The sequence below is a fragment of the Amphibalanus amphitrite genome, unplaced genomic scaffold (assembly GCF_019059575.1).
Source record: "Amphibalanus amphitrite isolate SeventyFive unplaced genomic scaffold, NRLGWU_Aamphi_draft 001213F_arrow, whole genome shotgun sequence".
NCBI classification, from domain to species: Eukaryota; Metazoa; Arthropoda; class Thecostraca; order Balanomorpha; family Balanidae; genus Amphibalanus; species Amphibalanus amphitrite.
In genome coordinates, this window is record NW_024882707.1 from 64,983 (window position 1) to 79,466 (window position 14,484).

General features: G+C 50.2%; 1 protein-coding gene across 4 annotated transcripts in view; it reads right to left on the bottom strand.

Annotated features, from left to right (window-relative positions):
• Window positions 1-2,680: 2,680 nt before the first annotated feature.
• The window catches only part of LOC122371174 (pinin-like), a 30,612-nt gene continuing 18,808 nt past the window's right edge, over window positions 2,681-14,484 (bottom strand). For all 4 annotated transcript variants that reach the window (XM_043347308.1, XM_043347309.1, XM_043347310.1 and 1 more), the window contains exons 4-11: window positions 14,360-14,449; window positions 13,797-13,866; window positions 13,195-13,322; window positions 12,598-12,673; window positions 12,158-12,313; window positions 11,647-11,785; window positions 6,960-7,073; window positions 2,681-4,831 (exon numbers count right to left, since the gene is read on the bottom strand). In XM_043347308.1, coding sequence (XP_043203243.1) covers window positions 3,351-4,831; window positions 6,960-7,073; window positions 11,647-11,785; window positions 12,158-12,313; window positions 12,598-12,673; window positions 13,195-13,322; window positions 13,797-13,866; window positions 14,360-14,449 — 2,254 coding nt within the window. In that variant the 3' untranslated portion in view covers window positions 2,681-3,350. The remainder of the gene's footprint in view (window positions 4,832-6,959; window positions 7,074-11,646; window positions 11,786-12,157; window positions 12,314-12,597; window positions 12,674-13,194; window positions 13,323-13,796; window positions 13,867-14,359; window positions 14,450-14,484) is intronic.

A 14,484-nucleotide genomic window follows, 5' to 3' on the forward strand; every position in this document is an offset into this window, starting at 1 on the left:
TAGGTACGAGTCAATACTATGAAACACATGCTTCTCAGCGTGCATTAAATTTATCTCAGCACAAGCTCAATGCTAGGTCATTGAGATCTCACATGTCAGTGCATCCTATCTGCGGGTTTGTAACCCTGTTGAGGATACGTCACATGGACAGGCCCGGTAAAGTGCATCGCATGACCGTAGGAAGCCTAAGTGCGTCGTACTCGTTCACAATTTTTTGTCGTGCACGTTCAAAATGGTCGCGACTTTTGTCGTTACTAATGATAAATTTAGGAGCACATTTAAGATCATTATAAACTCAGGGGTTAAATGTTCCCCTATCTTACTCAATGATTACACAGTTAAATGCACATATGCTGAGGTATTATGTCGGATCTCTTTTCAGAAGTGTGGTCTAAAATGTTTAACATCTCTCGGCCTCGAACCCCATCCTTAACCCGCGCCGTGCTGGGGGGGGGCGTTTTTACGCCCCCCCCCCCTCAGGTTTTTCGCAAATATCTCAAAAACGGCGGCGCGCAGCGCCGCCGTTTTTGGTACACGTGTTCCTACATCATTTCCGCACATGTTGTGAAAATTTCAGACCTAGGCCGTTCAAGGTCAGGTCACCAGGTCACGTCAAGTGACCTTACCTCAGAAAAAGTTCAAAGGCTCGCTATAGCTACACCGACTGAACGATCACTTTGAAACTTTCAGCGATTGATATGAGTAACAGTATGTATAAAATGTATATCTCGGATTTTTGATATCTGTGACCTAAGGTCAGGTCAATTTTGCGACCTCTCCATTATAAGTCAATGGGAGAAAATTGAAATGCGCCTCTTTTGGACGAATATCGTTCAAAACGCTCTCAAACATCGGTTCATAGGTAAACATGACACACTGAATAGGAAAAATGCACCTGTGACCCCTCTGTGTGCCCCTGAGGTCATCTCAGGTCATGAACGGTCGCCAGCAGTTTTTTGGCTATAACTTTTGATAGAGACGTGCTAGAGCGGTGAAAACACGTCAGATGTGTTCAGCTCGACGATACGGATCGACTGATATGCAACATGACCCTTTTCGGTCAGGTCATGACCTTGACCTGAGGTCAAATTTTCAAAATGACCTTTCAAGGTCAACGAATAGTTCATTCGACGCGTCTCGACGAGAGAAACACGATGCTGGCAAAAGTAATGTCATGGCGCTTATGAGTCAAAAGTTATTGACGAAAAAACGTTTTTCGTAAAAACGGCTATTTTTGGAGTTTTTGCCCTCTGGAGGCTAAACCGTTGACCTGAGGTCAAATCTGAGGACATTACTCAGAAAGGTCTGTAAAAGGGCTATCGAATGCGCTTTTCCGCGGCGCTGTAGCTCTATCGGTTCCCGAGATAGCCGTTGGCAGTTTCCAAAATGTTGAAATAGTCAACATTTTACCTTTGGTGACCTCTGGTGACCTGACCTTTGACCTGACCCAAAAAATGATCGAAGTGTTTTCGTCCTTATTTTTGACGCTCTTTCGATTGCCGCTTACCGCGTGTCGCTACGTGGCCCAGGAGCCGAGTTAGACGGGGGGGCGTGAAAACGCCCCCCCCCCCCCAGCACTCGGCGGAAAGTTCAGGCCACCAGCACGGCGCGGGTTAAAAACACCGCCATTGTAACTCACCAACATGAAGGTTCGCCCAGTCCAGCAGCCCTATCGGTGTTTCGGATCCTCCATTCCCCACCGTACTCCACCATAACTGGCTCTCGTGTATACTGATACGGTGTGCGCCGCGGCGCTCAGGTATATACAGAGGATGTGACGGTGGCCGGGCGGGCGGGGAGGTGCAGCCGCCCCGACCCAGCGACGGGGCACCCGCACGGGGGACAATGGGGCGCGCTCGCATCGAGCAGCACCCGGCCCGCCGAGGACAACATCCGGTGTCAGAGACACCGCGCTGTGTCACATCCGTGTCATATGACACCGGTGGTGTCATCAGCGGCGTGTCACGAACCTTTTTATAGCTGATCGGCTTTCGAGATAAGCTTTAAAATGAAATAATCAAACCGTCGCTGTAGGACGCACTACAGCTGCCACCTGTCATAATAAAGCTTTCGACCCAAGTTACGACCCGCAAACGAACCGATCGCGATGAGGTAGGATCTCCGTCTTTTTCTGCGCTTTGAGGTGCCGAAAGCAATGGTCGAATGTGTGTTATAATGCTTACGTTATCAACAATATTTCTTCAAAAAAGCCAGCAGCGAAATGGCATATTTCTGTGATATCTGATGACCTTCAGCATGAGCACAGGTGATGCGAATGTGTTGGTGTGTGCGTTGCGCTGGAATATGTTCCTCTCCTTCATATTTTATAATAAACATACGCTGAAGGAGACATTGGCAACTATTTACATTTTCCCTGATTTCACACAGGTCCTGTAGTTATCTCAAAGTTGATCGTACTTCAAAATGACCAGCAAATATGGTACCTAGAGCTCTTTCGTACATTTTCTATTTCGGTACGCAGCCTTGTTCACGAGGTCTCTGGAATGGAGGGTAGTCCCCTTTTCGCTCTGAAGGAGCTCGGACCCCAGCTCAGTCATATTTAATGGACCCAACCGGAATTAAGCGAGATGGCCAACTTCGTTCACTTCAATCGTTCACCGCATTGAATTGAAATTTGAATACAATCAGCCGACGGAACCGGTAAACAGAACACTACCTGTACAATTCGATTCGGTTTATTTTCGCGATGTTTATCAGCACAAAAAGACATATCATGCTGACCGCGTATTTGTCCCATACGGGCAGAGCGGGCTTATCCGACAAACATCACAGGGCCACCTTACAGCGGCAAAGAAATCCGAAATACAACTACTGTCCCGACAGGAGCTTCCATAGCTCTCCGGCCCAGTTCGTGACGTGAATTCACGTACAGCCTGATGTAAGACCTGATGGCATGGAACACATCTAGCACACCTGTACACACACGCATGACGCGCACGCATACAAAAACAGATCGACACGTCTTTCGATCTAAATGGCCTTCGAGCAGGGCCGAGCTGACCGTATTCAAAATGGTTACGCCTCAAAATGTACAAACCGTCTCACTCACACGCACCTCCCAGACAGGACCAGAAACGATCACACGTATGCAGATGACCATTGCCAGGTTACTCTAAACGGTCCGGCCGGCTACAGTCACGGACCATACACACCTCCACAGAACGAGACCCAACCTGTGAGAAGCCGACGCTCACCGAGCCTTAGCAGCGTCCTCGGCCTGACTTTTACCAGGTCCAACCGTCCACACAAAGCACACACCTCACTGACAGAATTACGGCAGTCAGCGCGGGGAGCAGAGGGCGAAAATCGTCCGGAACTGCCCCGCCACTTCACCTCGAGTCCCGTGAGCTGGAGCGGCTGCGACTGCGGCTGCTGCTACTGCTGCTGCTGCCGCTACTGCTGCTACTGCTGCTGCCGCTGCTGCTCGAGCTGCTGGAGCGGGAGCGCCGGCGGCTCGGCCGGCCCGAGCGGTCCCCGGCGCCGCCGTCCCGGCGCGAGCCCTTGTCGGCGGCGGCGCGCCGGTCACGGTCCCGCCGGCTGGCCGAGTCCCTCTCCCCGCCGCCCGAGCCCCGGCGAGACCGACCCGACTCGTCGCGGCGGCCCTCAGACTCCTTTCCGTCCTTGTCCTTTCGCCGGCTACTCTCAGCGGTGCCGGAAGAGTCCTGGTCCTTACGGCGGCTGGCGTCGTCGTCCCGTTTACCATCCCCCTTTTTGTCACGCCGTTTGTCATCCTTTTTGTCATCCCTGCCGGCATTCTGAGCCTGCTTAGCAGACGCAGTGGTTGTCTTCTCCGCCGCATCTCGGGAGCTGTGTCGCTCATTGCTCACGGCATCGTCTTTCGAGCCGCGCCGGCCGCTTCCCTTATCTCCGTCCTTCTCCTTCCGTCGGCTCCCCTCAGCATCCTTATCCTTCTTCCTTTCGCTTTCCTTTCTATTTTCTTTCTCCTTCCTGCTATTGCGCTCCTTCTCGCTTTCGTTTTTCTTCTTTTCCTGCTCCTTGCTTCCCTTGTCTTTACCGCTCTCCATTTCCTTTTCTTTTCGGCTTTCTTTTTCTTTCCTGCTTTCTCTTTCTTTTATGTTTTCCTTCTCTTTCCCGCTGTCTTCCTTCCTACTATCCTTTTCTTTCCCGTCGTTCCTCTCACTCTTGCTGTCCTTCTCCTTCCTGCTTTCCTCCTTCCTGCCATCTTTTTCTTTTTTGCTGTCTTTTTCTCGTCGGCTTTCTTTGTCGGAGCTCTTATCCTTCTCTCTCCTCTTTTCAGCGCGTGGCGGCGTCCGCTCCTTGCCAGCCGGCGGTGTGGGCTCTGTCCCCTTGTCGCCGTCGTTCGCCGGTGCCAACGGCCGTCCCCCGTCGGCTCCATCTGGGGACGCCGGAGAGGCATCGGGCACCGCCTCGTCGGCAGCGGCAGGAGGCGGCGGCGGCGGCAGGGCCGGCCCCTCCTCCATCGGCTCATCGGCAGCGGCGGCGCTGGGGGAGGCGGGCCGGTCGGCGGCCGCCGGTGACGGCGACTTGGGCGCGTCGACCGGCGGGCTGGCGGCCGCCGCAGGCTCGCCCTCTCCCTCCACTGCCATCGGCTGCTGGTCCGGCGAGGCGGGCCGCTCGGGACGCTCGGCCGGCGCCGGCGCCGCCTCCATCGGCTGGTCGTCGTCGTCGTCACACTCGCCCTCCTCGCGCTCGGGCCGCGAGGCGTCCCCGGCGGCCGGCGAGCGTCGCTCGGGTCGCGCGCCGCCCGGCACCACCACCGAGGAGGTAATACCGGGCGGCATCTCCTCGTCATCGTCCTCTTCGTCGTCCTCGTCCGCGTGCTCGTGATCTGGGAGGTGAAGAAGAGGACAGACTGAGTTCGGGCACGACAGATCATGACCATTGGAAAGATATGACAATGACAGCTGTCAGACCCACAGAAGACAGGGGCTATTGCCTATTGGAAAGCATTCTTGGCGCTGCCCATGCATGTGAAAGGAATCTCGGATTGCACTTTTTTGCCTTTTCTGCTACAGAATCTTCAGAAAGCGACTTCGTTAAACAGTGAACCGATTGCCATTGGTATAACGGGCATTCAGCCCCTTATCTTACGTGATACTCGTGCCAGCGATAGTATGTTTGCGTGTTTTGCTTTCGTACGGTTTGTACCATACCAGCAAGGTTAAGCCAATTTAAACTCAGGTTGTGCGCAACAGCTGTGTAGCTTACAACATAGGTAATAAGTATAAAGTTATAACTACTAAAACGGCGGTGGATTACTGTTTCCTACCACTTTTTATGATAGGAAACAATAATATAAAGCTATATTGACGACCAGCGCACGGCACCACGCAGTAAGTGAAAATCGGCCATTTTAGCAGCTGCACCATTTAATGCCCTGCCTTGCTGCTGTGCGTAGCCAGGCAAAAAGCTCCAGGGCAACGTCGTTCGCCCGCAATATGACAGGCGGACGTGCATTGATGAGCACTGTACCATAAGATGTTGTCAGTGCGTTAGTGACGAGGTTTCCATTGTCAACACGGTCAATAATGACGGCATGGGTCGTCACACGGAACGTATCATCTGCCTGGCAATGGCAGCGAAACAGCAATGAAAAAAATCAAATTGATATTGAAGTCAAATACTATCCGCGCACTGCAAAGGAAGGTGGATACCAGCTACTCTGCAGAATAGCCTTTACATTACCTCATCGACCCAATCTGAGCAAGACTACAGACGCGGAAATCAATGATGCCATCAAAGGATTTTTGGAGAAATGCACTGTTGATAGTGACTTGTCTCTCTTCACTGGGTGATTTTTAAACCGAAATGTTAGAAATGAACAGTGTTGTGACCAGCTGAAAAGTATTGGTTCCCACGCCCTTCTGCAGAAAGGGGCTTTGAATATTCACACATCTTTTTCAGCTCCCAGTCCACTGCCCGAATTAGACGTCGTTCACTCAGGTACCTCAAAAACAAAGGTCCACGGACTCTCATTAGCAGAGTTATATCAACAGAGTATTCCAAGGCAGTAGGCACAACCCCAGACAAATCAGTAAATGCGCTGCTCCGTGCCGCCCAGTGCAGTCTCCATAGCAGGACTTATACCGTGCATTGTTCGAAAACATGCCATGTTTCGCCGTCCGACAATCCTGGCTGTCCTGGCAACTGACGCACTCCTAGTTGACGCACCTTGCGCTACACGGATATCTGGCGTAACTGAATCGCTAGGCTTCGGTTTGGTGAGAGCTATAAAGGTATCGAACGGGTCGCTCCTCATGGATGGCTTCTGTGACATTTATGCGGCTACCTCTGAACGGCTGGGACAACGGCGACTCCCAGAAGCCGAGCGAACGCGGCACACCATGTCTCTGATTGACACTGACTTGATTGGACTCAATGCAGGAGCAGTAGGTCTTTTACAGTCGGCACTTAAACGATCGAGCCACGCATTAGAATAAAGATAATAGAAGCCGGTTGGTGTGGGTTGGTTACACAGAGAACCAATCTCGGGTATTTGTCGTACCAACCGTTACAAAGTAAAACGTGCAGGCCAGAGCGCGCTTACAGTACGCACATCCTCGAGATCTCTACCAGGTTCAATCAAGACCTTCTTGCCTCGGCAACACCAAAGGTAAGTGGACTACCCTTTTTACCCGGGCGTCTCGGATGTGTTCCCAAAGCTGACTTATTCCTGCAAACCCTCCCTCTGCCAGCCCAACCGATCCGTCCCTCCCTTAGACTCGTTCGTTGGCCGGGTCGCAATGAAACCCCTTTCGGTGGCCGACACTGAACTGACCCCTATCCGCTCTGTCTTCCCCTTGACTCACCCGAGTGCTGGCCGGTCGATTCGCGGCGCTGCTCCACCAGCGGCCCCCTGACCGCCACCCGCCCTGTGTAACTTTGGCTCAGAGTCGCGAGGGACTTCTACCGACAGTCCTGACCCGGCTACCCCCTCTGCGTTCCCCTGGGCTTACCCGAGTGCTGGCTGGCCGAGTCGCGACGCTCCACCGGGTTCTGAAGCCGCTCTAGTCGGGCGTCAAACGAGGCCAGGTCGTCCCGCAGTCGCTGCCGGCGCTCCTCGATAGACTCTGTCGGACGGCACACGGCGGTCAGAACGGCACACGGCGGTGTCGGGCCCCAGGACAGGCCCGGCCCGAGACAGGGATTAAAGGTAGTGTGCCACCTTTGAAAGATTTCCCATTTTATTTTTCCTAGGATAAGAAGCTTCTGTTTTTACCTAATATCGCAAAAAAAAAATCAAAAATGGGCCTGGAATAGTGCCTTTTTCGCCTAAAAGTTTTTCGGTTTTTAGATATATATAACAACTGTAGTGGGCTCACCTGCAAACAGGCGTCGGGCAACAATCGCGAATGCGGCGCACTTGTGACAATAAGCAAAGGTCATTATAGTGTTACGACCATACGACGTACGGGAATGAGTTATCAGCTGTCTAATCGTAGACAACACAATGTCGAGCCTTAAACTGTAAGCCCGTATTGGTATTGTTTCTTTTATTTGGCTGTCGAACATTATTTATGGTTTGAAATATGATTTTATGTAAAATAATTGATATGAAAAAGCCGTCTTATAAGTTATGACCCCATTTCACCACACGCAAGTGGCAGAAATGACAATGATCAGCTGACGCATTTTTCTTGGCCGAAGTCAGAGCGCGCGGCCCGACGCACCACGCGTATTTGGAAATTCCGACCTCGACGAGCATCAGAAGCCACCTAACAGGCGTGTTCGAAACCGCAGGAGATGATGATGAACGGGTTTATCGAAACTTGATTGGATGAGCATATCGGTAATAGCGATTTCAGTGTGTGCATTTATTGTTCATAGTGGTGTGAAATGTGGTTGGGGTACGACCGACAACCCGTCGGGGCGAATTTCGCACTGGGGTACTCAAAATTTGAAGAATTTAAGACGTTTCCATGAGTTTTGAAGGTATGGATAAGTTCTAAAAATCCGGTTCTCCTTATCTGGGCCATTAACTCCATACGGTCCAAGAAAGCTGGCACACTACCTTTAAAGGGGATCGCTGAGACAAGGCGGTCAAGGGATCGCCGAAGCACGGTAAGAATAAAAAGCACGGTTTGCGAAAGAAAATCATCGAATACGCGGCACGAGCGAATTTAATGTCGCAGTTAACCAGCGGACCGCGATATGCAATGATATTCCATTTACGTCAGCACTGGAGTATCACAGGCCACAGCGCAAGCAATTACCAATAATGTGCTAAGGGTAAGGCCTTGAAGCATCCATCCTTAACCATGCAATGACCCATGCCGCCATAAACACGTCTTAATCGCTGACAATTACGACTACATAAATGGCCAATTAGCGAAGCCTCATTATCAGTCATTATTAAGATTGAATTTTTAGATACTGCCTTTGAAAGCAAAATCACCATTGGACGGCATGGGGCGCCAGCTGCACTGATAAGTTGTTCTTATGAAGATGACAATAGCAGCCAAAATTGCTAAGAAGACTGTTTATGAAAAGCGCAGTATGTGGTGGTATACGTTTAGCAGAATGTGCGGCAGTAACTCGCCGGAAACGTGACAGAGCCTGATCGTTGCGTGACATTCATCCTACCATTACCGACCTCCGTCTCTTTACAAAAACCCCAGAACGTCCAGAAATGAGCTGCTAATGCGTCTGGGCACGGCTTGATTCCATCGCCAATTCCCACAGCTGCCATCTCTTCTACGTCTCAGCGCGAAACATCAATTGTAATGGCCTTGGATATATACCGTAAAATGATTATTCAGTATCTATATAGAACTCGTGACGTCATTTCAAATAACAAATGAGCTAAGTGTTCTACCTTCGAGTATAATGAAAATAAATAAAAAATCAAACTGGAAATTCAAAAAGTCTGGAGTTTTTTTTTCAAAAGAATGTTCATTTTTTCTGCCTCACATAATTTTACGATACGGTCGTTTGTGAATATCATCTTTGGAGCGTTAAATTTAATGACGTAAACGTAAGCTGAAACGGTATTACATGGCCCTGAGCCGGGTGTATATCAAATGTGTGACAATCCATTAGTGCTAATGTTATGCGAGTGCTGCAAGTGCGCCTTGCATCTTTATTTTATTCACTTATCAAAAGAATCACAATATCTTACGTCATTAGTCTGAAGGGCCTATAACGGGGAACCTTTTGGAATCATTACGGTTTTAGTCAAATTAAGATTTTTCATTGGTCAAACGATAATGACGTAATAAAACAATATTGCTAAAACGTGAGCTGTGAATTTCGTTCGTCTTTTATTGGGAGGCTCTCTCATAACGACAGCACAGCATGGCACCACACGTGGCACGATGCCAAAAGTAGGTAATCCTGAAGAAGTTGATGCCATTTTTGAACTTGGAATTTTATTAGGAAAGTATTAGAGGTTGGTTGCTATTCTTACTAAATCGAAATTGTGTTGCACCTACCAATAGCTCATAAGAACATTCTGGATTGGGTTTTCATACCTGGTAGAAGTGGATTGCTGGATTATTTTGAGCAAAACTGACCTATTTGGCTTCCAGGTTTGATTTCCTAACATCTGTCCATAGGCGGCGGAACGAAGGGGGGGGTGGCACCAGGGCACCGTGCCCCCCATAGATTTTGGCATTTTAACTCCTGAGGGAGCGCACCCCGTAGCCGGGTGCAGTGAGTGCTTTGGGGCTGGGTGGCCTGTCCTCTGGACGGGCTCAGCCCCGGCGACTCACTAGGGTGCCTGCCCAGACCAATGTCTCCCCCTAATTCCTATCATCCTTCCGGCTCTGCAATGGTCTTGTCGACCGAAAGGGCCTAACCCAACAAAAAAAAAACAAAAAAAAACAAACAAAAGCATTTTAACATTAGCCCTACTGGCGTTGCATGGAAAGAATGGGACCAAAAGTCTGCAGTGCCCCACTGCCATGCATCTGTCTGTACTGTCTGTTCATTGAATTAAAGTGGCTGTAGCTTGTTGATAAGATTGTCATCAGTGCTGTCATGAAAAAAGTTACAATTGGTCACAAAAAGTAGCAATGTGCATGTTCTTGGTTTATTTTAAATGTAGTACAAATCTTGTTAATTTAAATTCGAATTTAATGATGATACCTAATGATTACAACTGGTCTTAACCCGCGCCCTGATGGGGGGGGGCATTTTGGCCCCCCCTGAGGTTTTTCTTAAATAGCGAGAAAACGGCGGCGCGCAGCGCCGCCAAATTTTGGGTACCTTACCGGGCATCAATTTGACACCTTCACACAAAATTTCAAGTCACAGGTCACCTCAGGTCAGGAGTTATTGAGGTCAAACTGAGGTCATGTTCGAGCAAAAATGAGCAAAAAACATGACATCTTGAAACGCTCACCAATTCTACAGTTAGCAAGCAATTTTAAAGTTCTTTAAGTGGTTGTGTAGAGAAAAGACGGTGCTACAAAACTGCTATCTCGGATTTTCGAAATTTTGGGATTTTAACCCCCAAAAATAAAAAATAGATTTTTTTTAGAAAAACTCAAAAAATTTCCAAAAAATTTTCGAATTTCAAAAAAACGGAATATATGTGATAGTCTCTGCGCTCTTCGATATACATACCAAATTTTAGATCGATACCTCTTTTTTGGCCAAGTTATAGCGAAAAACTGTTAAAAATTGATGACGTCAAATTTTTTAACTCAATTTTTAGCAATTCTAGACCTCGTAGCGCAAAACGGAGACCACCATTAACTCCCCGTGACGAGCTGCATCGAATCGATACCCATTTTATGCGAAAATATCAACTTTGAAATTTGACCTAATTTGACCTGACCTTGACCTGACCTTGACCATAACGTGACCTAAGCTGGCCCTAAAGAGCGTCTGACCCACATAATCGCATTTGTCACGTAAAATGGACCATAAAACATGTATCACACGACACTTTCATATTGTGACCCCCCCCCCCCCCCCCCCAGTGACCTGACCTCTGTGACCTGACCTGGTATCAGTGACCTCAAATAGCAAAATATGTGTTTGAAGAACATTTCTCCATCGATGATTTTCAATGAAATGCATTTTACTCGATTTTACAACGCATTTCTTGAAATGCCTGTAAACGGTGAAAATTCGACCTTTGACCTGACCTGTGACGCCATCGGTTTGACCGAGGTCAATGAAATTGGGTCACAAGGTAGTTCCCCGCTGGGGCTATCCAACACCGTTTACCGCTTGTCGCTATGTTGCGTGGTTCTCGAGATCTGAGGGGGGGGGGGCAAAATGCCCCCCCCCCCACATCAGACCGCGTTGCTCGGCAGACCCCATCTGGGCGCGGGTTAACCATGTCCACAAGTGACAATTCTCAATTGTATTGCACTGTAAGGTGTACAATTATGTAGGATAAGGGTTTCATTGGCTACATGTTGTCGTGAGATCCATACAGATCATAGGTTCTCCACAAATTTTTGCCCGCTGGATCCACAGAGATCATAGATCCGACCTCTAAATTTTGTCGAGAGATCCAGTCGGATCATAGATTCAACCCCTGAATTTTGTCGAGAGATCCACTCGGATCATAGATCCAACCCCTCTATTTTGTCGAGAGATCCACTGAGATCATAAATCCAGCTCTTGGATCCATGCACATGTCTGGTAAGAGGGTACAGGGTGAGCGCGGAGTGAGGGGCCGTGACTCACTGGTGAGCTGCTCACGACTCCGCTCCAGTAGGGCGTCCGAGTTGGGGTGCGCCACCTTGGGCAGGAAGTAGATGCACGGCTTGCCCGAGGTGCGGATAAAGTTCATCAGGTGCTTCTGGTGCGCCTCCCAGGCCTCCTCCTGAAAATCAGAGGTTGCGGTCAGTGGCGTGGAACATGAACGGCGATAAGAATAGCTCAGAATAAAGCAAACATCGTAGGGAGAATGACTGCTAATTTATAGCTAAGTAATATATCAGGCAAAATCATATTAGAGCCCAAAACTGTTATGCATATATCAGACTGATGTTAGTACAGTAAATTGGTAGGCCTGAATGAATAATCAGCACATACAAGCCTCTTACTTCATGAAATCGACGCTGCTGAGTGAATTATCTATAATCGATCATCGACTAGTGACATCTTGCATCAGCGTATTCACGAGCCAACATCAAATATGACTGTGAAGGCTTCATGGAGCACGGCGTGTCCCAGCATTAACCCGAGTTCGTACCTCCTTGACGCGAGCCATCTTCATTTCGATGAGGCGCACCTCCTGCTGTTTGCGTTTGCGCTGGGCGAACATATCTGACCGCTGCTGGCGGAGCTCGGCCTTCTCGCGGCGAGCTGCGTCCTCCAGTCGGCGCTCAATCTCCGCGCGCTTCTCCACCTGAGGGTGAGACGGGACCGAGAAAGGTGAACGCAGGGGGACCAGATGCGAGGGTTCTGCACTGTGTGAGCGAGCGGCGTTTGAACGCAGCGCAGCAGGCAGCGCTAAGTCGCGGTCGCCATGACAGCAGCCAGATCAGACAGCAGCAGGGCTGACTAGCAGGCTGCTCGAGTGACCGACTGTCACATCATTGACATGGTGCATCCGAAACGCTAGGCCATAATTCGTGCTGATGGCAGCGGGTGCTGTAAGTGCACACACCCTGGAGACAGTTCATGACGTACCTTTTCCTTCTGTTTGACCTCGTCCGTACGGAACCGCTGCAGTGTCCCCAACAGAGCGCCGAACATCCGGCGGCTCCTGCGGCAGTCGATATGAAACTGTCACCGGGTCGCTCGAATATCCCGCAAAGCCGATAGGTCTGGGTATAATTATTACAACTAACTATATGTATATAACCTGCCCAAGAGGTGACTGTACATATGAAGGAGCGATTAAAAACATTCGAATGCAGAACTTCGACTGAAAAAGACTCGAATACCAGCCACATTTCGTAATAAATACAGAATCTCAGGTGTTCACTCCCAGATCCACAAAGCCAGTATTCAAAGAACTTTTTAACACATCCAGGGCGGCTGACGGCCGGCTAACGGTCTGTTTTAGATAACAGTGAAAGATAGCAGTGCAATGTACCATAATACACAAACGTACGTCGAACTCATAGCAGCTAGGTCATAACGGCCTCCCAATCATCATGATAAATTGAATCCACAACGTTATATCAATACTTACAATATCAATACAACACGTTCAGCGAAAAGTAATCTTTATACGCTCGGAGGCATCGCCGCCCGCCTCTCCCTCCACCGTCAAGAGCGCACCTGTTGATGTTCTCCTTGTCTCCCTTACGCTCCTGGAGGGCCGTCTGTCGGGAGCGACCATCGTCGGGCGGCTCCAGGTCCGCGGCGCGAGAGCCCGGACCGGGGATCACGTGAGAGGCCACCGACGGCTACCGGGACGACGGGGAGGGCGTGTTAGAGGGCCACTGGGGGGGAGGGGGGGGGGTGTCAGCGGCACACTGGGGAGGGGAGGGGGAGGCCGGAGGGACGACATTGCCGGATCCGCCGAGATCGGTATCGTACCGCGCAGCACAGCAGTGCATTAGCCATCTGACAGTGTAAAATACTGGGGGAATACTCCTATACGCCGAGATGTGACAAATCCGCAAATCCGCAGCCCACATGCTGCCATACACCAATTTTCAGCCCAAAGGATTAGGTTATATAAGGCACAGTGGCAATGACAAGAAAGACACACAAGAAATGATTTGGATACAAATACACCAGCTTCCAGGGTGCGTTAATCATTTCTCAAAGGGGCTTCGCCGAACAGTTGCTGAGGCCTATCACCACCCGCTTCATCCCGGGACAGGGGAACGGCATTAACCATATCAGGCGATAACTCCTGAGCCTTGGGTCGTTACCTTGGGCTCCGGCTCTTCGTCGCTGGCACTGGCCCTGCGCAGACGGGGACCGATGACCACCACACCCAGCCTGCCGGCACGCGCAGAGTGGGCCAAGTCACGGGAGGCGTGAACCGTATCCAAGGGACTGACAATAGCACAAAGCCTGACCTCAAATCCAGTAGTAACGAATCATGAATTTTATGTAACTTATCAGTTTGAAAGAAAATGGATACAAAGCACTCACAGATTTCAAAGCAACGGGTTCGTAGATCTATTTAAAAAAAATCTCAAGATAGCCACGAACGAGCAAAGGCACGCCGATATGGCATCCCACCATGCCGACCGCTGCCGAGGCCCGATACCAGCGCCACCGCTGCTACTGAGGGCTCCTGTAGCTGCTCCAGATGGCTCGCCTCACGCAGATAAGACAGATCGACTCTCCTCCTCCCAGCGTGTTCAAATAGTTCCAATATCGCTCCTCTAGTTCCCCCGGGCGGCTCCGACAGTCTACCTCCTCACAGCGACTCCGACGGCTCCCCATGCTCTTCACAGTTCTCTCGGTCTCTCACAGGACCGCTCACCTTCCGTTGGAGCCGTGTGTGATGCGCCGCTTGGCCGCCGGCCCGCCGTCCTCGTCCCGTGGCTCGGCGTCATGTCGCTCCCTCCGCCGGCTGCCGGGGGTCGCACAGTGTGTTCAGCACGGCAC